Source organism: Pogona vitticeps, chromosome 2 (assembly GCF_051106095.1).
Source record: "Pogona vitticeps strain Pit_001003342236 chromosome 2, PviZW2.1, whole genome shotgun sequence".
NCBI classification, from domain to species: Eukaryota; Metazoa; Chordata; class Lepidosauria; order Squamata; family Agamidae; genus Pogona; species Pogona vitticeps.
Window position 1 is genome coordinate 218,971,491 of NC_135784.1, and position 22,389 is coordinate 218,993,879.

Consider the following 22,389-nt stretch of genomic DNA (forward strand, 5'->3'; position numbering starts at 1 on the left):
TGAGGGTTGAAATAAATGGCATGGTAAATTTGTAGCATGTAATTAATATTTCCTTTTCACTTGCCAATAAATATCTAAGTTGCTGATATCAGTCCCAGTGTCAGTGCACATGTCTGGAATCAGCTTGGGAAAACTACAGTATTTAAGGCTGTATGTCATGGCAAGTTCAATCTGGCCAACTACATGATCACTTGCAAATAAAGAAAGTTTAGTTTTGCACTAAGTATGTATTTTCATAATTATGTGGTGTCAATTTCAGTTTATCACAAGTCTTTCCAGAGTTGTGATAAACTGGAATCTTAGGTACAGAGTAACATTAGAATTTTAGGTACAGAGTACTCAGAGGTAGTTTATTATTCCTTTCTTCTGCAGGTGATCTGGAGAAATATAGCTTGCCAAAGACCACACAGGTTGGACCTTCTACAAGGCATGGTAAGGAATCTAATTTCTGACTTCTTGCTCTGCAGCCAAGTGCTTTGGCTGGCTCATTTTGCTATCCAGTCAGCTAATTTGTACTTTAACCATTTAACTCACTGCAATCCTCTATTACACCACACTTCAACAAATATGCTAACAAATTGGAACAGAGGAGGGCGACAAGGATGATCAGAGGGCTGGAAACAAAGCCTTATGAGGAAAGGCTGAAAGAATTGGGCATGTTAAGAAGACTGACAGTAGCACTTTTCAAATATTTGAAAGGCTGCCATACAGAGGAGGGGCAAGATCTGTTCTCAATCATCCCAGAGTGCAGGACACACAACAAGGGGCTCAAGTTAAAGGAAGCCAGATTTCGGTTGAATATCAGGAAGAACATCCTGACTGTTAGAGCAGTACAAAAGTGGAACCAGTTACCTCGGGAGTTGGTGAGTGCTCCAACACTGGAGGCATTCAAGAAAAACGTAGATAATCACCTGGCAGATATGCTTTGATTGTATTCCTGCACTGAGCAGAGGGTTGGACTTGATGGCCTTGTAAGCCCCTTCCAACTTCACTATTCTATGATTCTATTATTATGATGCAGCTGAAACAGCCCCACCTTCCCTGTTTGCATCACCTGTCTGTTCTTTCCACCACCACCTTTCTCCTGCTGCAATCTCTACTGGATACGTGCAAGTTTGGTAGAAAACCCATCCTTAGTATTGCCAAGCAGCCAATAATATTTCTTAGTAAATGACCTCTGAGCATCAATTAAGAAACAGCAGAGACATTCACCATAAGTCTAGACATAACATGGTTGCTATCCAGAAGTATCTGCAATTGTTCAAATTGTAACTGTCTGCACAAATGGAACAATTTCACCTTGGTTATTCAAACAGCATGGGGGAATGGACCAAACCAAAGAAGCCAGTCTGAATGTCTAGGAATTATACTGCTGTTAGATTTTGGGAACACAAGTGTAAACCAGTATAACTTGTGTCTCACAAAACCCAAATGCCAGCATGTTTTTAAAAAGGCTTTTTGTTGGCTACCCAGGACTGCAAAACACAGAAAGGGTTGTTAGGTACATAGCCAGACATAATATGTGACTGCCAGGCAATATGTTCTGCAGGCCTCTCGTAGATGCTGAGAGTGCAGCTCAGCAGATGGGAAGGAGGGTGTGGTTAATGGGCCCTTCTAATAATGCACATAGCAAGTAAAGATTTCCCAGACCACACCATGTCTTCTTCTGATCAGTTCTTCTTACCAGTGTTTTTGTGGCTCAAAATTCGTGCATGGTAGAAGCTCTGTAGCAGCATCCACACAATAGTTTCCTTCTGCTGGCACCCAGCTGCCATGCTAATCACATCATTCCATCTCAGTAAAGGAAGTCTGCCTTGAGCAACCAAATAAACTTTAACAAATGTCACCTTTTCCAAATTATTCTGCAAAACAAACCATGAAGTAGATGAAAAATAAGAAGCAAACTGTTTGGTGCAAGCTTTTCCTAGTTATTATTGGAGGAAGCAAAGCATTGTTTCAGAGTTACCCTAAACAAAATATAAAGTAGCGAGAATCCTATTTCCAGTCCCATCTATAGTTCGTAGGCATTCTTCAGTCTCAAGAGATTATGGCAACGTGCTCTGAATGGAGGTCTTGGAACAGAGTCTGGTGTGGCTGAGAAGGCCAGTTTGAGAGTGACAATCCCTTCCACACTGAAGACAAATACAATCTGTCCCCTGTCCACCTCCCTGACTTTGCTGATTTTGGGACTGTCTCTTTGCCTCGGCTTGCTGAACAAGTGTCTCTTCAAATTGGGAGAGGCCATGCTGCACCACCTGTCTCCAGGCTGAACGCTCAGATGTCAAGGTTTTCCATCGAGGTCCATTCCTAAGGCCTTCAGATCCCTCTTGCAGATATCCTTGTATCACAGCTGTAGTCTCCCTCTGGGGCGCTTTCCCTGCACTAAATCTCCATACAGGAGATCGACAGGTTATCCACCTGTAATTGTAGTTCTTCAAGTGGACCTCTGTGATTCACACCCTGGGTGATCCGCACCTGCGCGGAGCCTCACTGGAAGATTCTAGAACTTCTGTGGTACCAAAAAAAAAAAAAAAAAAAAACACTTTAAATAAGCCCCTCCCCCATATAAGTACCTTGGCACCAAGACTCAGTTGTGTCAACTGCCGCATTCTAGAGCTGTATGGAGTGACAGTGGGGAGGTTGGGCAGGATGTGTCAATCACAGAGGTCCACTCAAAGAACTACATTTAAGGTGGGTAACCTGTTGTTCTTCTTCATGGCCTGGGTGACTAGCAAGCTGTTTTACCCAAAGGCAGGGTGTCACACCAAGGTAGAAGCGAGAACAGCACATCCAAAAGCCGCATCAGACTTCTGCTGAACGTCAAGCCTATAGTGCCTGATGAATGTCACAAACTATGGGTGACAGTTGGCCATTCATATGCAACAGTTAAATGTTGGGTTGTCAATTCTAAAACTGGCCATTTTGGTATTGAAAGTGAGAAACCCAGTAGAAGGCCTGTTTCTGTCTCTGTACCTGCAAATGTGAAAGTCATCCATGACGTGATCATGGAGGACCGCCGAATATCAGCCAAAAGTATTGGTGTATATCTGAGAATATCATGTGAGAGAGTTGGTGCCATTATCTACAATGACTTAGAAATGAGAAGGCTGGAAGCAAGTGCATCCCCAAACTTTTGACAACCAAACAAAAGAGGAAACACATGGAGTCATCGGTGGCTGTTTTGGAACATTTGGCAAGAAATGAGTCACATTTCCTGGGCAAACTGGTAACTGGTGATGAGACATGGATCTACTGTTATGATCCTGAGACAAAAGAACAGTCTAAGGAATGGAGGCACAGTGGTTCCCCCAGGCCAAAGAAGTTCCGAGTGCAAAGGTCGGTGCAGAAGCAAATGGCAACAGTTTTTTGGGATAAGAAGGGAGTTCTGCTGGTGGACTACCTCCAACAGGGTTCAACCATAAATGCAAAATATTACTGTGCTTTATTGACGAAGTTGAGGCAAAACATCAAGGAAAAACATCTAGGAAAGCTCTCCAAGGGTGTCATCCTGTTGCATGACAACACCTCATCACACACTGCAGGTGAAACAATGGCAAAACTGACCTCCTTAGGCTTTCAAGTGATGCCCCATCCACCCTATTCTCCCGACTTGGCTCCTTCTGACTATTATCTGCCCAAACTCAAAACACACCTAAAGGGACAACAATTTGGGAGTGTTCTGGAGGCAACTAATGCTGCAAATGAGTGGTTACACTAGCAGTTGGAAGAATTTTATTTGCAGGGACTTAAGAAGCTGCAGGACAGATGTCGCAAGTGCATTGACTTCTTGGGGGAATATGTAGAATAGTGTGGCAGTTACAGCTTCCTAGCTCATTTTTTTCTGGGAAAGGCTCAATATTTATCAGTATCGTGATCATGAATATGTGGATCAAAGTATGTGATTTAGATGGTTTGTGTAGTCATGAAAATTGTAAAATGGAATCAAATTGGTTCTGTATGAGATTGATTTTGAATGTTGGGAATGTTGTCTAAGAGAAGCTGTGGGGATGTTTTCCTTTTCAGCCGGTACAGCTAGGAGGAGATAAGAAGACCAGACAGCGCATTCCTTCTTAATTGGAGAAGAGATAGGAAGAGACCAAACAACACCTGCATTCTCACGAGAAGAGGAGGAGGAGACAAATTCTACTGCCTGAATTATAATTGGATGACACCTTGGAGGACAGAGAAGAAAGGAGGAGCTTTTAATGCTGTGCTTATGCCTCAAACTGACTTTTTCTGTAAAACTATATTTTTTCAACAAAAAAGAATAATTATAAAATCTTAAGATTTGGTCTCTTGAACAGCAAACCTGTTAAAGCGTACTCCCAGAGGGGGTGGCAAGGCCACAGATTGCTACAGAGTCCTACCTTATTGGGCTTTGGTAGATCTTGAGGGACTCTGAAGCCCAAGTGTCTGTACTCGCTAAAGACAAGTGAGTGCAAGAGGGATCATTTTAGGTCAGAGTTGCGAGAAAGGGTATGTGATATGCCCTGGCTGAGGTTACTAGGACTCAACCGAGCTGGAAAGGGGTACTCAGATGCCTGGACGCTCTCTAGCCAAGTGAACAGCACTCCCTAGTGGGAGGCTGGGTCACGACAATCAGCACCCCCTCATATATACCTTCAAATAAACAACTACAACTACTAATAACATCAAATTAAAATTAGGCTTAATACAGTATAAGTCACCAAACTATACAAGACTAATACAATATAGACTATTACGGAGAAATATTTTATTTCTCACTCCTAAAAAGGAAGATCAAGATAGCTAGAATGCAATTACCTTTGACGGTTGGGTAATTTGATCAATCTCTGTGTCTGTCATTTCTGAAAGGCATTTTGCTGAATCAATATAGAGCTTCAGTTCATTTTGCTGATCAGAGAGAAAAAAAAATGATAAGCTTTAAACCAAGCAAAATGCCCACAGAACCACTAAATCACAAGAAACACCCACCATTCTGGAGTTTATTTGGGCACTACTACAGCTCACTACTTTTCAGGCCATTAGTAAAATACAAAAGTAACCCCCCCCCCCAAAAAAAGCATAAGCTTAATAAGACAGGAATTACCTTATTACTGTGAGACATTATTTTCAGGTTCTTTCTATTTCCAGATTATTAAAATGAACTTGGATACTACCATTCACAAAAGGTTTGTTCGCCAAGTGTTTTCAGTTACATGGAATCAAAGCAACTGCTATCTGGCATTTCAATGTTGTATTAAGAGAATTTATTTCAGTCTTGATGTTATCAAAATCCATATCACTATACAACAGGACCAGAAAATACCAACAACTGTGCTGTTGAAGGACTGCATGTCCATATCTATGCCATATTAGAAAGCGAAGAAGATAAATAGCATTTATAATACTTTTTATTATAAGCTTCTGCTATGGCATCTATACTTATCAACATCTGATAAAGAGAACATTGGTGTAAATCACTGTTTTTTAAACTCTGTCCAGTTGTTTATAAATGTCTGTGAGACAGAGTGATGGTAGTGAAGGACTGATGAAAAACCAACCTGCCATACTAGATGCATTTGCTTTTTTATGCATCTTGGTGCAGGAAGCCCACATTCATCACCATCTCACCAATATGGGAAGTGATGTCATATTGAGGTGGGTGTAGCAATACCTTGAGTTTCCCACCTCTAACCCATGTTGCAACACAGGGACAGGATTGAGCAAAGGGGAAGGTAGATGTTTGGGAGGCAAGGCGCTGATGACTTTTCGGCGTCAGGTCAAAACCTTCCTGTTCCAAATGGCTTTTAACTGAAATAATATCAGCTGTAGGTCTGATGGCAATTTTTAGAATATATATTTTAATTGCATTTTAGTTATTTTGCCCTTTTATTTTGCCTTTTTATTGTATTTTAAATGCTGTAAGCCGCCCAGAGACCTTCGGGTAGTGTGGGCGGCATATAAATAAATAAATAAATAAATAAGATAAGATACGCTGAGCAATCCTGCAATTGCAAGGCAGCTACTTGCCCATTACTCTGAGAGCTCACTGAGAAAATACTGGCATACATTACACACTATCAAGTGTGCATCCAAGTTCAACCAACAGCAGGAGAAACCCTTTATGTCCTAGGTGTCAAAATGTGTGATCTGAATCATTGAGCTTTACACCTAGGTTCTCAGATGTTTGTTGTTGTTTAGTCATTAAGTCGTGTCCAACTTTTCGTGACCCCATCGACCAGAGAACGTCAGACCCTCCTGTCTTCCACTGCCTCCCAGAGTTCGGTCAAATTCATGTTGGTTGCTTCAATGACACTGTCCATCCATCTCGTCCTCTGTCATCCCCTTCTCCTCCTGCCTTCACACTTTCCCAACATCAGGGGCTTTTCCAGGGAGTCTTCCCTTCTCATGAGATGGCCAAAGTATTGGAGCCTCCGCTTCAGGACCTGTGCTTCCAGTGAGCACTCAGGGCTGATTTCTTTCAAAATGGACTCTCAAGAGTCACCTCCAGCACCACAATTCAAAAGCATCAATTCTTCGGCGGTCAGCCTTCTTTATGGTCCAGCTCTCACTTCCATACACCACTAATGGAAAAACCATAGCTTTGACTATGCAGACCTTTGTCGGCAAGGTGATGTCTCTGCTTTTTAAGATGCTGTCTTGGTTTGTCATCACTTTCCTCCCAAGAAGCAGGCATCTTTTAATTTCGTGGCTGCTGTCCACATCTGCAGTGACCATGGAGCCCAAGAAAGTAAAATCTGTCACTGCCTCCATATCTTCCCCTTCTATTTGCCAGGAGGTGATGGGACCAGTGGCCATGATCTTAGTTTTTTTGATGTTGAGCTTCAGATCATTTTTGGTGCTCTCCTCTTTCACTCTCATTAAGAGGTTTTTTAATTCCTCCTCACTTTCTGCCGTCAGAGTGGTATCATCTGCATATCGGAGATTGGTGATATTTCTTCCGGCAATCTTAATTCCATCTTGAGATTCATCCAATCCTGCCTTTCACATGATGTATTCTGCATATAAATTAAATAAGCTGGGGGCCAATATATAGCCTTGTCGTACTCCTTTCCCAATTTTGAGCCAATCAGTTGTTCCATATCCAGTTCTAACTGTTGCTTCCTGTCCCACATATAGATTTCTCAGGAGGTAGATGAGATGATCAGGCACTCCTATTTCTTTAAGAACTTGCCATAATTTGCTGCGGTCGACACAGTCAAAGGATTTTGCGTAGTCAATGAAGCAGAAGTAGATGGTTTTCCGGAACTTTCTGGCTTTCTCCATAATCCAGCGCATGTTAGCAATTTGGTCTCCAGTTCCCCTGCCCCTTCGTAGTCCGGCTTGTACTTCTGGGAGTTCTTGGTCCACATACTGCTGAAGCCTACATTGTAGGATTTTGAGCATAACCTTGCTAGTGTGTGAAATGAGTGCACCTTAACAGCATCATCTTTAAGATTTTAAATAGTTCAACTGGAATGTCATCACCTCCACTGGCTTTGTTGTTAGCCATGCTTTCTAAGGCCCACTTGACTTCACTCTCCAGGATTTCTGGCTCAAGGTCAGCAACCACACTATTTGGGTTGTCTGGGACATATAGATTTTTCTGGTATGATTCTTCTGTGTATTCTTGCCACTTCTTCTCGATGCCTTCTGCTTCTGTGAGGTCCCTACCATTTTTGTCCTTTATCCTATCCATCTTTGCACAAAATGTTCCTTTAATATCTCCAATTTTCTTGAACAGATCTTTGGTTTTCCCTTTCTGTTATTTTCCTCTCTCTCTTTGCAGTGTTCATTTAAGAAGGCCCTCTTGTCGCTCCTTGCTATTCTTTGGAAGTCTGCATTCCATTTTCTGTTACTTTCCCTATCTTCCTTGCATTTTGTTTCTCTTCTCTTTTCTGCTACAGTGGTGCCTCGCAAGACGATTTTAATTCATTCTGCGAAAATCGTCGTCTTGGGAAAAAATCATCTTGCAAGGTTCCCTATGCATCGGTCTCAAAGAAAAAAGTCTTGCAAAGCATCAATATAAAAAAAAAGTCTTGCGAAGCACGGTCATAGAAAAAAAACATCTTGCGAGGGACCATAGTGATCGCAAAAACCAATCGTCTTGCGGGTTTTTCGTCCCATGAGGCAATCGTCTAGTGAGGCATCACTGTATTTCTAAGGCCTTGTTGGACACCCACTTTGCTTTCTTGCATTTTCCTTTCTTTGGGATGGTTTTTGTTGCTGCCTCCTGTACTATGTTATGAACCTCCATCCATAGTTCTTCAGGCACTCTGTCCACCAAGTCTAGTTCCTTAAATCTGTTCTTCACTTCCAATGTGTATTCATAAGGAATTTGGTTTAGATTATACCTGACTAGCCCAGTGGTGTTTCCTACTTTCTTTAGTTTAAGTTTGAGTTTTGCTATAAGAAGCTGATGATCAAAGCCACAATCAGCTCCAGGTCTTGTTTTTGCTGACTGTATAGAGCTTCTCCATCTTTGGCTGCAGAGAATATCATCAATCTGATTGCCCATCTGGTGATGTCCATGTGTAGAGTTGCCTCTTGTGTTGTTGGAAAAGAGTATTTGTGATGACCAGCTTGTTCTCTTGACAAAACTCAATTAGCCTTTGCCCTGCTTCATTTTGAACTCCAAAGCTAAATTTACCTGTTGTTCCTTTTATCTCTTGACTCCCTACCAGTCCCCTAGAATGAGAAGAACATCTTTCCTTGGTGTCAGTTCTAGAAGGTGTTGTAAGTCTTCATAGAATTGGTCAACTTCAGCCTCTTCAGTAGCAGTGGTTGTTGTATAAGCATGGATTACTGTGATGTTTCAGATGTTACTGTGATTTCTCAGATGCTACTGAACTTCATCTCCCAGAACTCCCAGCCAAAATGGCTAATGATTACAGATTCTTAGAACTGCAGTCCAAAAATATCTGAGGAACCATTGGTCTATATAGATCATGGCATCTAGCTCAAGAATCTGAACAGAATGTTAAAAACAAAGAAAAAAACCTATTAGGCATTTCTTGTCGTCCAGTCCGTAAACACGTACAGTGGTGCCCCACTAGACGATTACCTCGCAAAACGATTTATTTGCTAGATGATGAGTTTTTGTGATTGCTATAGCGCTTCACAAAACGGTGTTTCCTATGGGCGGTTTTTGCTGTACGACATTTCGGTCTGTGCTTCACAAGACAGTTTTTTTCCCGGGACTGTTTTTTGCAAGATGACGATTTTGACAGCTAGGTCCGCAATTCGCAACATGGGTGTTTTTGGGACCATTTTTCGCAAGGCAGCAATTTTGACAGCTGATCCACGCATTGCAAAACGGTTTTCCTATGGCCGATTTTCACAAAACGATGACGATTTTCCCCCATTGGAATGCATTAAATGGATTTCAATGCATTCCAATGGGGAACCACATTTCGCAAGACGATGTTTTCGCAAAATAGTGATTTTCGCAGAACGAATTAACATCGTCTTGCCCGGCACCACTGTATTTAATTGAATTCTGGAAGGGAAGGGAATTAACTGTAGAACACACGTGCAATGGCCAAAGGCATGACATGTGAGACCTGCTGAAATTCTCCTTTCTGGGCAATGAATGAAGGACAGGAGCCTTGTCCTCTTTTGCAGGAGGTAAAGGTTAAATGTGAACAAGCCACCAAAAACATATAGACAAGTGCCCAAGTTCTCCCCATCCTCAATTCACTTAGCATTGTCCATTAGGAAAAAGCCTTCTAAGAAGCCACAAAAAAGTGTCAATGCTGTGAAGCTACCCACAAAATGAAATTTGACCACACTCACATTTAACCATTAAAAACACATTTAAAAGAGCACTTCATTTTTCTAAATTTACTCTGTAGTTTCATTTCTATCATCACCTCAACTTTGCATAAATCCTAAAAGTGAAATCCTGACTTATTTAAAGCTGCAGCAAAGTTTATGTTCTACAACAATGGAAACAATATTCCTATGCCTATTTCAACTTCACAATCATCTCAGAAGCCAGTTTTATTCCTCTTGTTAATTTAAAACATTTCCAAATGTTCTTCTTTTCCAAAAATGTGATTTAATGCATTACAACACAGTTTTGCTATGTACATTACTTCTAAGCCCTATATTAAATTTCCCAGATGTGAAATAGCTGTATATTTCAGGGCCTGTGTTTTCTCCTCTGGCCATCCCAGCTTCCAAAGGAGCATTTTCTGAACAGTTCTAATACTTTAAATATTTACTTTCCTTACCCGAATCTCATTTGGCAAAAGCTCAAATATTCTCTCAGCAGCCCGGCAGAGACAGCTCCAGCTGTACTGGGCAGGGCTAGGAAGTTTCATGGCTTGGTGGAGTCCCTGTAAAATATTCCAGCAAAGCTCCACATTTTTTGGCTGGTCCTTGGCCTCAAAATGCTGCACCATAAACACTTCAGTGAATGCCTGCAGTTGGTCTTCTGCTACATATTTCATCCATACAGGTAAGGAAGTGAAAAGATACTTCTTCGTTCCTATCTGGAGAACAAATACAGGATAATAGGAATCCCTAGGTTTGGGGGGTTGGGGAGGAAAGGCATTGAACACAATGGACAATTTGATTGTTTAGGTATTGTCTCAACAAATAGCTCCATCCTAAGAAGACACAGTACTTGTTAACCAAGATAATATTGCCTTGCAGTTAAAAGCAATTAAAACAAACATGCCTGCTTCCCTGCTTAAGAAAGGGGTCATTTGAAAAGCTGGGGGTGCGTAGGTCTGTAATACATGGAGTACTTTTTGGTGCTGAGAGAAATGCAGAAACACAGAAAAGGAAAGATACCCAGAAAGATCCATTCTTGATTAGTTTTACTAAGGAACAAATGATTATTTGTAAAGGTAGAAGTTGGGAACATGGCTTCTTTCAGAGTGTAACTCCCAGATTCCTTCTACCATCATGGCCAGTGGGATTTTCATAGATGTAGTCGGAAATCTTGCAAGGAGTTTAGATCTGAGGGAGAGGTGACTTCTTCCCCTCACATCTTAAAAACCTCAGAATTTTAGACATTTATATTCATGGTCTGTAGAAGAATGATACATGTCTCAGTAAAAAGATTTTCTTCCCAAGGAAAGCTTAGTTAGAATGATCATACGTACACTTAAACTACGCACTAGAGGTGGTGCTACCCACATCCCCAGGAGCACTGCCGCATTTTGAGATGACTGGACCTGAGTCACGGCTAGCTGAAGGCACAGCTGCTGGATCTCCTCACCTAAAAAGAAGACATCAAGAATAGAGACTGAAATTGTAGATATTGGTAGAAGAAGAAAGGAATAGCACACAGTCTGAACTCCTGGTATTAAATGGAAAACCACCACTCTCCACAGATTCTGTATTGTGCAGAATTATCCTCAGCATCCATATATATTTTGTGTTGGAAAACACAGTGAAAAATGAGTTCTTGATACAATCATGCCCCCCAAGATTGAAATCTTATCACAGAATGTATCAAGAAAGAAACTATTTAAGATACAGTGGTGCCTCGCTAGACGATTGCCTCATGGGATGAAAAACCCACAAGACAATTGTTTTTTGCGATCAATATGGTGCCTTGCAAGACGTTTTTTTCTATGACCGTGCTTTGCAAGACTTTTTTTTATACCGATGCTTCGCAAGATTTTTTTTAGACCAATGCTTCGCAAGACTTTTTTTTGAGACTGATGCATAGGGAACCTCGCAAGATGATTTTTTCACAAGATGACGATTTTTGTGGAACAAATTAAAATTGTCTTGCAAGGCACCACTGTATTCCAAAGGTTAACAGCAACTATTTTGCCCAGAGTTGCCTGGCTCAAATCAAAAGCTAAAACTACAGAAACGCCTAAGATTAAATGCATTTCTGCTCCTTTCATTTCTTTCTTTCATTGCATTTATTTCTACCCTCCCCCCCAGGAGGTTTACATCCTTTCACCCATACAGATGAATATCTCTATTGGGAATGCATGCAAGCAGACATGTCTCCCCTGTTCTGTGAAAGAATAAACCTGAACATGAAAAGTTTTTTAAAAAGGAATTGCAAACAATGTTGTTGGTATTTCATTAAGTGAAATGGGATGTTATTACATGGACTTGATGTTGTGACAAGACAGCAGCAGGAGGATGGAGCTCCGTATCCTGGGCTAAGTTCCTACCTGTTTGGGACCCCCCAGGGGGTTAATCCACCCCAATGAGGTGGTGAATTGGGGGAGAAGCCTGTTGATCACAGGGGGGATGGCGGTAACCCCCATTTTGATCCAGGAAACTCCTGAAATCAACCAGCAGTTGGAAATAAGCAGCTGAAAGTCATCGGCAGCCAGCAATAGAGAAGCGATAAATCAGCTAATTAACACCATTGTTACTTCTGGGTGAGATAATATTTTATAACTATACAGCTTTATGACTATCCCTGGACGAGATAATTCCTACAATAGAAATAAGCGTCTCTTATCCCCACCACTTATAGAGCAGCGGTGAATCTGGATAGAGGGAAGGAGACGCAGAAAGACACAAAGAAAATAAACTGGACACTAATTAGACATTTAATTATACTTCAAGGAAGGAAGTTTGGTATTACTTTGGTGTTAGAAATTTAAGAAATATTTCGCTTAAAATCATTATTAGCTAACCAACTCTGGAAAAGACCCTGACGTTGGGAAAGTGTGAGGGCAAGAGGAGAAGGGGACAACAGAGGATGAGATGGTTGGACAGTGTCATCGAAGCTACCAACATGAATTTGGTAGTAGTGGAAGACAGGAGGTCCTGGCATGCTCTGGTCCATGGGGTCATGAAGAGCCGGACATGACTAAACAACAACAAAACCAACTCTGGGAATCGTTAAGTTATGGCTATGTTCTGGCTATCTGTAGCGTTGGCAAAAAGCCTAGAACAATGACCTTGAACACTCTATGGCTGTCTTAAGCTTAAAAATCATTTTGACTTCCCTTTTCTTTCTGAGAACTGACTGAAGCATAGACAAAATAACCCTCGAAAGTCTAATCCTGCCAAAGTGGAATTTTTAAACTACGCTTTGCTGAGATCTGAACAAAGACAATTCATACTGGAATATATATCTGTCTAATGTGGACCTATGTGGACCAATAAAGTTATTTGAATGTATCCTGGATTCCGAACTTGACTGAAACATGGGCCGGGATAGAATTAATATTGGAATGGACTGCATCTGGGGCTGGATTACAAAAGACATTAGGCCATGAATACAGACATTGAGTGAACTGCACTGTCACTTTACGTCTGAGACTGGATTCAAATTTTCAAATCTGAGACTGGATTCACCCTAAAGGTGATCAATTTATTAAAGTGGACTTACTGAAGCAATTATTGATGGAACTGGATTGATTACTTTAAGCAACTGGACATCTTTCACTTGGAATACAAGTACTTGACATCTTGGGACATAAAGCTACAACAAGGGAAACTTTGGCATGAAGCAAAATCTACTATTCAAGCAATTTTAGAAATAGTGAGAGCCCACAATAAAGAGGCAAAATAATTCAATGAGCAGTTAAGGAAGGAATTCAACAGGAGACAGGAAATAATGAACAAGGAAATATGAGGGTGGTAGATGATGTATGCCAACCAAAGGATGGGCTGGAGGAAATCAGAGAAGAAAATTTAGGAGATAGCTGCTGTTAACCTTTGGAATATCTTAAATACTTTCTTTCTTGATACATTCTGAGACAAGATTTCAATCTGGGGGGCATAATTCTAACCCTGGAGACTAGGAGAGTCTTAGGTGTGCTAAAGCAAGATAAGGGGAGAGAACGAGCAGATTCAATTAAAAATAGCCTGGAAGATCTATTGGAGATAGATCAAGTGAATAAAATCATCCCAAACAATACAAGGGATGGCAGAATTTTTAGAGAGATGGGAACAAGAATTGGGAAAAGACAAACAGGAGAAGGAAAGATGAAAAGGAAAAAAAATATTAAGGTGGCCTTCAACACTGAAAGCATGTATACACCTAATTTCTGGAATTGTAAGGGGACATATCTTATATATTAGAAAAGGGAATTAAACTGAAATAAGGGATCACTAATCAGGGTAAAGGCATAACATGGTGGTTCTTAAGGTGAGGCAAAACAAATAGTACTTAATTAATAGATATTAGATATGATATTGATATATACATGATAGTAAAGGTGGAGATAGAAATGGCTAAACAATTATATAAAGAAAATATATAAAATGCTTTAGATAACATTTACTATGCGTTAGAAATTTATTTAGTTAATATTGGTATAAAATACAAAGTCAGTTGTTAAATTGCCTCAAAATTATATAGATTTGAAACTAGAATTGCTTTTATTAGGTATTTTACTAGAGGATTTTGAGAACACTGTATACTGATTAAATCACCAAAATACAAAAATAGATAATTATAAGCAAACCCATGTAACACAATGTTTAACAAGCATGAATGGAATGTAGATATAGTGAAAAACTAATAAAATGTTATTTTTTAAAAAAGTTGTTATTACGTGAGGGGAGCTTAAAAGACCTAAACAAAAAACGGAGACCATCTGCCATTCATTTGGTTAAGGACATGCTGAAAGGAGTGCCAGTATCAGTGCTCCAGGAAAAAAAGTAATTCATTCATCAGCCTGAAGACTATCTGAAAATCAGGTGCCTGACAGAAGGCAATGAGTAATTTTTCTCCTGAAATATCTGACATCAGATATTATTAGAACACAATGAACTATTGCAGGGTAAAATTATTTGCCAATAGTAGACATAGACTTGGAAAAATCATGTCTCTGCTACAAAGTTTCACAGTAAGGAGACAAACTGCAGCACCAGAAGCAGGACTACTGATTTTGTCCTCCACTAGTTGTTTTCTAACTACCACCACACACCCTTAATATGACAAATACAAGTAAAAAAAACCCTTAAACTCAGTTAAACAGGAAGGATTCAGATATAAAGAGACACTTTCCATCTCTTCAGTGCAAATCACACCTGTCTCCCATTGGATATCCTGCAGGGAAGCAGTGTCCCCTGCTTCCTAATCTCATGCTCGCCACTATCGTTTTTGAGAAATGCATGACGTTGCACCACCTTTCTTATTTTCGTTATCCTTCCTCCTTAAAATGCATGATCTGGATCTCAATTTTGAGAGGAGGCTTGTCTTTGTTTTCAAAAATACATGCTAATCTGGAATTAGTTAAGATGAGGGAAAGTTCATACTGTACTTGTATTTGTCATATCTAGGTTACTGAGTTATGAGCACTCCTTTACAAATGTGCTTACTAAATACAAAGCCTCTAAAATACGTTGTCCCATAGCTATACCAAACCTGGGAATTGTAACTTTATTTCTTTATAAGAGATCTTGCCCACTATAGCTGGATGCCCTCTAGATGCTGACTGTGGCCATCCAGTTGGTGAAGGACTGCAAACTTATTTGTCCTAGGTGGAAGGGAAAATGTTCTTGCTGCTATAAGGCTCTCTCAACAGGAGAACAAACTTTTATGAGGCATTTAAAAGCCTTGCAAGATACCTGGCTTCTAGCCCTCAAGATACCTGAAATTTACATGAAAGGTTCCAGTTGTGTGCAAAGCACTCACCTGCACAAACAGACACAGAGGCACAAAAAGAGTGGCAGGTTGTTAAGAAAGATGCAGACAACTGATATAGTACTTCAGATCCTTTTTTTTAAAGCAATCGATAGCCTAGGTAAAGGTAAAGGTTCCCCTTGACAAATGTTCAGTCGAATTTGTGGCAATTCATTCTATATACTGGACTGTTTCAGTTGGAATAATAGATTGCACTCAAAATAAATTAGAAGAATTGAAAATGAGGTCAAGATCTTGTGGGATTTCAAGATCCAAACTGATAGACATCTTGAACGTAATACACCAGACAGAGTAGTAATAGAATGAAGAAATGTCTGAATCATTGACATTGCTATTCCAGGGGATGCCAAAGTTGAAAATAAAGAATTGCAAAAACGAGCAAAATACAATCGAAATATCTCACTTGTGGATGAAACATATGTCAGTGGTCCCCGTAGTCATCGGGGCTTTGGGAACAATATCAAGAAATTTCACACAGTGCTACAAGCAGTTGCAGACCTCAGAAATCACCCCATCAGAGCTACAAAAAATGGCAATATTAGGGACAGTATACGTACTGTGCCAATATTTAACAGATACTTAAGTTTTTCATTAAAACTTGTACCTGTTTACAATACTAGTCAGTGTTTTTATAATTTTGATTGACTGTGCCTGGTGGTTTTGAATTAATTATTTTAATCATTAGTATTACTCTATTAATACTTCTTTAACTTTATTTTTAAGAGTTCAGGGGAAACTCTGGGCCTCCACCTCTTGTAGCAATGGTGAAATAGGTGGACTCAACATATATCAATAATTTTTCCAGCACTCTACCATATTCATCAGAAAGGGATTACTGTATTTTTCGCTCCATAAGACGCACTTTTTCTCTCCAAAAAGGTGGGAGGGAAAGTACATGCGTCTTATGGAGTGAATGCAATAACCCAGGGTTCAGCCACCACCACCCAAAAGCCTCCCACTGCCATGCCAGGAGGCCTCTGAACTGGCAGCAGAGACTGCTTGCTGTTCAGACCTCAGCATTCTGCACTGCTGGCTTTCCAAGATCTGCTCCCTGCAGCTCAACTGGAAAATCAGCAAGGCAAACAGGCCTGTGGCAGCAAGCAATGCAAACAGCCAAGGACCAAAGGGAAGGAGTGATTCTATAAAAACCAGGGGAAACCAGAAACACAGTCCCCCATTTAGGCAGTTGATTTTCCCACATTTGGGGAAATCACAGGGGTCAGCTCATCTGAAGTGCAATAGATGAGCCTTACCCTGGGAAAACCACTCTTACAAGAATGGCATCTTCCCTGCCAGGTCTGAGTTTGAATGGCCCCTAAGCCTCCTGGCCCTTTGTGTGCCCTGCCCTTAAAAGGCATGGTGACCGCCTGGCTGCACCTCCTGATCAGAACAGGGTTGCACAGCCCCAGTGCTGAAAGAGGTCAGGAGAGCTCCTCAGTGTTTTGGGGTGCCCCACAGGACCCCCATCAGGGGCTAGATGTTCCTCCCACAATCCTCCAGTGCACAGATATTAGCATACCTAATATGTGGGGAAGGCGGGGAAAGCAGGGGAAATTGAAACTTTCAGTTAGTGAAGAGGCTGCTTGTCTGCTTCCTTGCTAGTCCAAGCAGTTAGAGAGCTGCTTGTTTTTCTTTAAAAGCTTCTTGTTTTGAGTTAAAACCTGTTTGGATTAAAAGGTGCTCCGTTTGAGTTGAAACCTGCTTGCCTGGGAAGCGGCTGATCAGCTGTTAGGTGGGGAAAGGGCAGGAACGGAGAAGAGCACAAAATGGCTGCCGTCTGCAGGCTGCCTGCTGGCATTTAGCTGTTTGGGGCTCTTTTTTGGCTGTTCTGGGGTCTACCAAGGCACTGTGAAGAGCCAGGCTCAGTCTACAGTACCTGGTAAGTGAATTTCTTTTAGGTTTTTTAAAGTTTCTGACCTTTTTCAATGTATTTCTATGGGAAATTTGGATTCAACTGGCAAAATTTTTCAACTAGTTCTGGGCATCTAATAGAGAATGTATTTCCAAAGGGTGTTGCAGCAAGGAAACTAACTGTGCCTCGTGACTTCTAACTGGATTACAGTACCTGCTTCCTGATTTCAGTTACTATAGTTTGTATTCAGTTTTTTTGGCTGGTCAAGAACATTGTTCCTGGCTTTGTGTGTTGTGCCTTGCATGCTATAAACGTTCAATTATGTCAGAAAATGGAGATTTGGTCTTATGCTGAGCATGTGCTACTGCTGGTGAATGGGATCAGGTTAAGCTTTGTGTTGCTGTTCTTTTGCATAACCTAAAGTAAATAAGGAAAACCAGCTGTTAAATAGTTTAATTCCACTATTTATCCTCCACACAACTAAAAGGGACCTCTCAATGCAGTGCCCAATCAGACAAACCATTTCTAATTTAATATAGGATTGAGCTGTAGATGGGCAGAGTCGCACAACAATCTCATCTGTCATTTCTATAAGCATGGGGAGGAGGTGGATGAAAGGAAATGTAAAATATAGGTAGCATGGTATACAGTAGGTCTTATCACTGGCTGATAATGGTCTATATGTACTTGAATTAAATTTATGGTACATGAGTACACAAAGCTTTAAGTCTCTCCATTTGTTAATGACAGTGGTAATGGTTCTTAATGCCACTGTTGACTGCTGTTCACTTTACATGGTTCAAATGTTATTCTGTTATAGTGTATTAAATATTTTATTACACTATTTGGTTCAGAATATATTTTCCCTGTTTAACCCCTCTAAAAATTATGTGCGTCTTAAGATCCGGAGCATCTTATGGAGCAAAAAATACGGTAGTTCTTCTCTTAATTTCGTCTACATTTTTTTCTTTTAAAAAAAGAAGGCCTCCATTCTATCCGGGTGTTCTGGCAATTTCCAGTTCCCTCACATTAGCTTTCTAGTGTGTACTACATTATCTGGCATATGCCTACTTTGAATTGCAATGTAATATAATTTAATATTAGGTAGCCCAAGCCCTCCTTTTTGTGAAATATACCATAGCCTCTTATTGATCCTTGTTCGCTTATTTCCATTACAATAATTATATATTAACTTCTGCCATTCTTTCAAATATATTTCTCCAATCTTTATTGGGAGAATCTAAAATACAAAGTTTAGGGATAAACTTTTACATAACACTATTCTACCAAACCAAGACAATTTTAATTTTTGGTTCTGATGTATCTGTTCATTAATTTCTTTCTTCAATTTGTCCATATTTGATTTAATTATATTTTGTAAATTCTATATAATATAAATTCCTGAATATTTAATTACATTTTCTATTCTTCCTTTGAATTCAATCAATCAATCAAAACCTTTATTGGCATATATAAAACACCAAATCAAAAACTACATTTAGTAAAACCTGTTTGCAATTTTCTGGAACAATATCAAAGTTTGTTCATATTTGTAGTGTTCACCCTTGTTAAGTAGTCATGCATATTCATGTTGCAGGCTAATGGTGCTAAGAGGCGGAGCCAAGTGATATGTAATAAAGAGGCAGAGTCAGAGAGCAAAGAGTCAGTCAGGGAGTCAGAGTGGAGAGGGAGACAGAGGGAGATCTGAGGTAGAATAGTGTTATTTCTTCTCCATTTAATATACCATTATATAAATCCTTTAATTTTGGGCTAATAATTTTGGAAGGTTTTATAGTACTCTGGGCCTAATCCGTCGGTGCCAGGTGTCTTCCCTACCTTTAACTTATTTATAATAACTTCTATCTCTTCCTCTGTAATTGTTCTGCCCATTATTTCTCTATCCTCATCTAGTAATACTTCCTTAAATTTCTTTTTTCATATATTCTTCAATTTTTCCTATGGAAGGATTCTTACTTGTATGTAAGTCTTTATACATTTTTTGAAAAGTTTCTAACTTCTCTTTCATTTTATTGCATCTATCCCCATTTTGTTTTTTTATAACTCCTACTTTTTAAAGTAGGAGTTATAAAAAAAACTATAACTCCTACTTTACTCTTACTTTTTAAAATTGGGATGCTTTAACCAGAAGCTTCGAATTTTTATTACTAAATTCAAAATATTCCCTATTTAAATATATTAGATCCCTCTGAACCTTTTCCATATGCTTGGTTGGGATTGTTTTGATTACTACGTTTGCATCTGTCAGTAAATATTTTACTGGTTTACTTTGTAATTAGCGCAAAATGGGGAGCCTTTGTCTTCCTGTGTTTTGGCTAATATGATTTATTATTATATTATATTATTATATTATATTATATTATATTATGATTATATTATATTATATTATTATATATTATTTTTAGTGATTTCTGCCGTTCCGTCAACTCATTTCTTCCACTGTTACATCTACCTCTACCCTCCATTTGTCTTCCATACTATGGTCATTGATCTGTGTTGATTTTTCTTTTGCCATCTCTTCTAGTTCCTGCAATTCTAGTTCTGAAAACACATTATTCCAGATAATAAACTTTCTCTGGTCCATCAATCATTGTTCAGTTATGTCACTAGATGGGTGTTTCCTTTTCCAAATTTCCATCTTTCTGTTTTTGAAAACCAGAGGTTGTTGGGTTTGCCTTGTGATGAGATGGGTTTTTGAGTTAAAATCTTTTAAAGGCATATGGGTTTTGTAATTAAGAAATGAGCCAGAGAGGTTCCATTTTGTTTCTTTGTATATAGTATCTGTGCTATGCTGACAAGTTGTTTTCTAGGCGAGCAGAGAGAATGTTATTCTGAAGGCCTGAGAAAGGACTCTGTGTGATTAGATAGATGGGAATTGTTGTGACTCTTTGAGAAACCACCGTAACCCAAATAACATCTGGTGTGTATGAGAAAGAAGTCATGTGGTACAACAGGACTGTTTGCCTAGTAACGAACTCTGATTGGATGACATCGTGGGAAGGTGCATTAAGCCCTTGCCAGTTACTCTTGAAAAAGGAACTTTTTCTCTATAGACTTTGTCTTTCCAAGACCGACCTTTCAGTCATTCGTGACCTACTCTTCAGCCATTTGGGACTGGTGGCCTAGCTACATGAACTGGTTTCTATGCTTTGCTGGATTACTTTTGGACTTATGGGATTTTTCCTAAGGACTATGCATGGACTATTTTCTATGGACTGTTCTATGGAATATTCTTTATGGACTTCTCTTCTTGGAATACTCCATATGGACTATGCTCTTGTAATTTTGTAAGGACTATGGTATATTCACTGGATTTTTCTTTTCTAAGGACTATGGGACATATAAGGGATTTTTATTTTTGTTAAGGGATTTTTATTCTATAGTATCACTGAGGACTATAGCCTTGTTATGACCTACATGGATTATTTTGTTTTTACCAATGATTTCTTGTTCTGGAACTGTTTTGATTCTTTTTAATGTCTTTTTGTATTTTTAATAAGGTTTTTGAACTCTTTTATATTTTTCATGTTTTCTTTGCCTCACTACATCTTTGTAACTAAACAGCACAATGCTAGTTTATTTGTTTTGGGTTAATTTGGCTCTGATACTTAGTAACATGCTTTTTCTTTAATAAATTAAAGATTATAAAACTCATTTGGTTTCCTGAACAGTACACTTGTCATAGGGTCATCTGAGAGTGCTGCCTCGGCCTAGCTTACTTAGAGTCCTGTCAGTGGTGTAAGTTAAGTCTAAGGACTACAAAGCCCACTTGACCTTTTCACAATAATATCTGAGAGTACCAGGGTGTTCTTATGTTGGCAGACCTGCGAGAAGGAGTGTTGTATCATGGCTAGCTGAATTGGACTCTTTCAGCCCATTTTAGCATGTGCAAACTCCTGATTGCTCTCTGTCCAAGCTTACACGTGTGTTTTCGAACCCGTGTTTGCTTACATGCCTCATTACAGCATTTCTATAACTTCTCCATTTTCAGCGGGAATCCAAGTTTTGTATTTACATTGTTCCAATAGCTTTTTGCAGCCTTTCCTGGTTCCTCAACAAGGTCTCCTGAGCCCTGTAACCCATTTGTCACAAGATATCCAGGGGCTTTAGCATCTGATATGGGTGACGACCGATTCAGTATGGATTTCTGTTTATTTCCTCTCATCATAATTGATGGTTGGTGGACACAGTTGGTCTGACTTCTCATTGGAGACCAGTCTGGCTTGGGAGACCCTTCAGGTAGCAACACTACTCCCAGCATAGCTCTCATCCTCACTGAAGACCTTCTGACTCAACAAGGCCTGTGACCCTGGAAGGGATGATGATAATGATTTTGCCATCCTCAATAGCAAATAGAATGTTTTAATTCTTCACCCTTACTTGCAAAGGATGAGAGGAGAAAGGATTTAGATCCCTGTTCCTGGCAAACAGATGTTGATACTGACAGAGTACAACTCCCATTATTCCTGACCACTGGCAACTGGCCATTAGCTTTGTTGACTGGGGCTTATAGCAAGTTGCCCACATCTGCAATTCAGACAACATGGCTATGATTCACCAATTATATTATTTTTTAACTTACCAAAGTCTAGCCGCAGCAGAGGGGAAAGAATAGATGCCCAGTTCACTGGGGGATACTGGTAGCTTTCTCCAATTAATGCTATAGGTGCCATGACTGCCTTTATCAATTGAGGGCGAACTTGTTCAGGGCCTAAAACAGAATTCCAAATGACAACTTGAACATCATAAATAAATTTTAAACATCTGCTAACACCAGAAGACATCCTACAACTTTTAAACATGTTTTGTTTTATTGTATTTTCAAACCTGGAAAAATATAATATACAAACAACAAAGGAGAGAAAAGCCCTTCATTCAAATGACTTATGCAGGAACTCATATCCACTGGAAAAAATACCCCACCCTCAATCCTGCAAAATACACAAAGATATTAACAAAGCAATAT

General features: G+C 39.7%; 1 protein-coding gene, 1 long non-coding RNA gene and 1 pseudogene across 7 annotated transcripts in view; 1 reads left to right on the plus strand and 2 right to left on the minus strand.

Annotated features, from left to right (window-relative positions):
* The window catches only part of FOCAD (focadhesin), a 249,024-nt gene that overhangs the window by 10,329 nt on the left and 216,306 nt on the right, over positions 1-22,389 (minus strand). For 5 of the 6 annotated variants that reach the window (XM_078384917.1, XM_020790338.3, XM_072992055.2 and 2 more), the window contains 5 exons: positions 22,006-22,134; positions 11,079-11,194; positions 10,200-10,460; positions 4,786-4,875; positions 1,685-1,862 (listed from right to left, as the gene is read on the minus strand). In XM_078384917.1, coding sequence (XP_078241043.1) covers positions 1,685-1,862; positions 4,786-4,875; positions 10,200-10,460; positions 11,079-11,194; positions 22,006-22,134 — 774 coding nt within the window. Of the gene's footprint in view, positions 1-1,684; positions 1,863-4,785; positions 4,876-10,199; positions 10,461-11,078; positions 11,195-12,113; positions 12,227-22,005; positions 22,135-22,389 lie in introns of all 6 variants that reach the window. The other variant, XR_013541436.1, reaches the window with a different exon arrangement.
* On the plus strand, positions 276-9,601 carry LOC144586558 (uncharacterized). Its single transcript, XR_013541440.1, has 2 exons — positions 276-432; positions 4,024-9,601. It is a non-coding gene; the product is annotated as an uncharacterized LOC144586558 (long non-coding RNA).
* LOC140705184 (U1 spliceosomal RNA) lies at positions 16,703-16,857 on the minus strand (annotated as a pseudogene).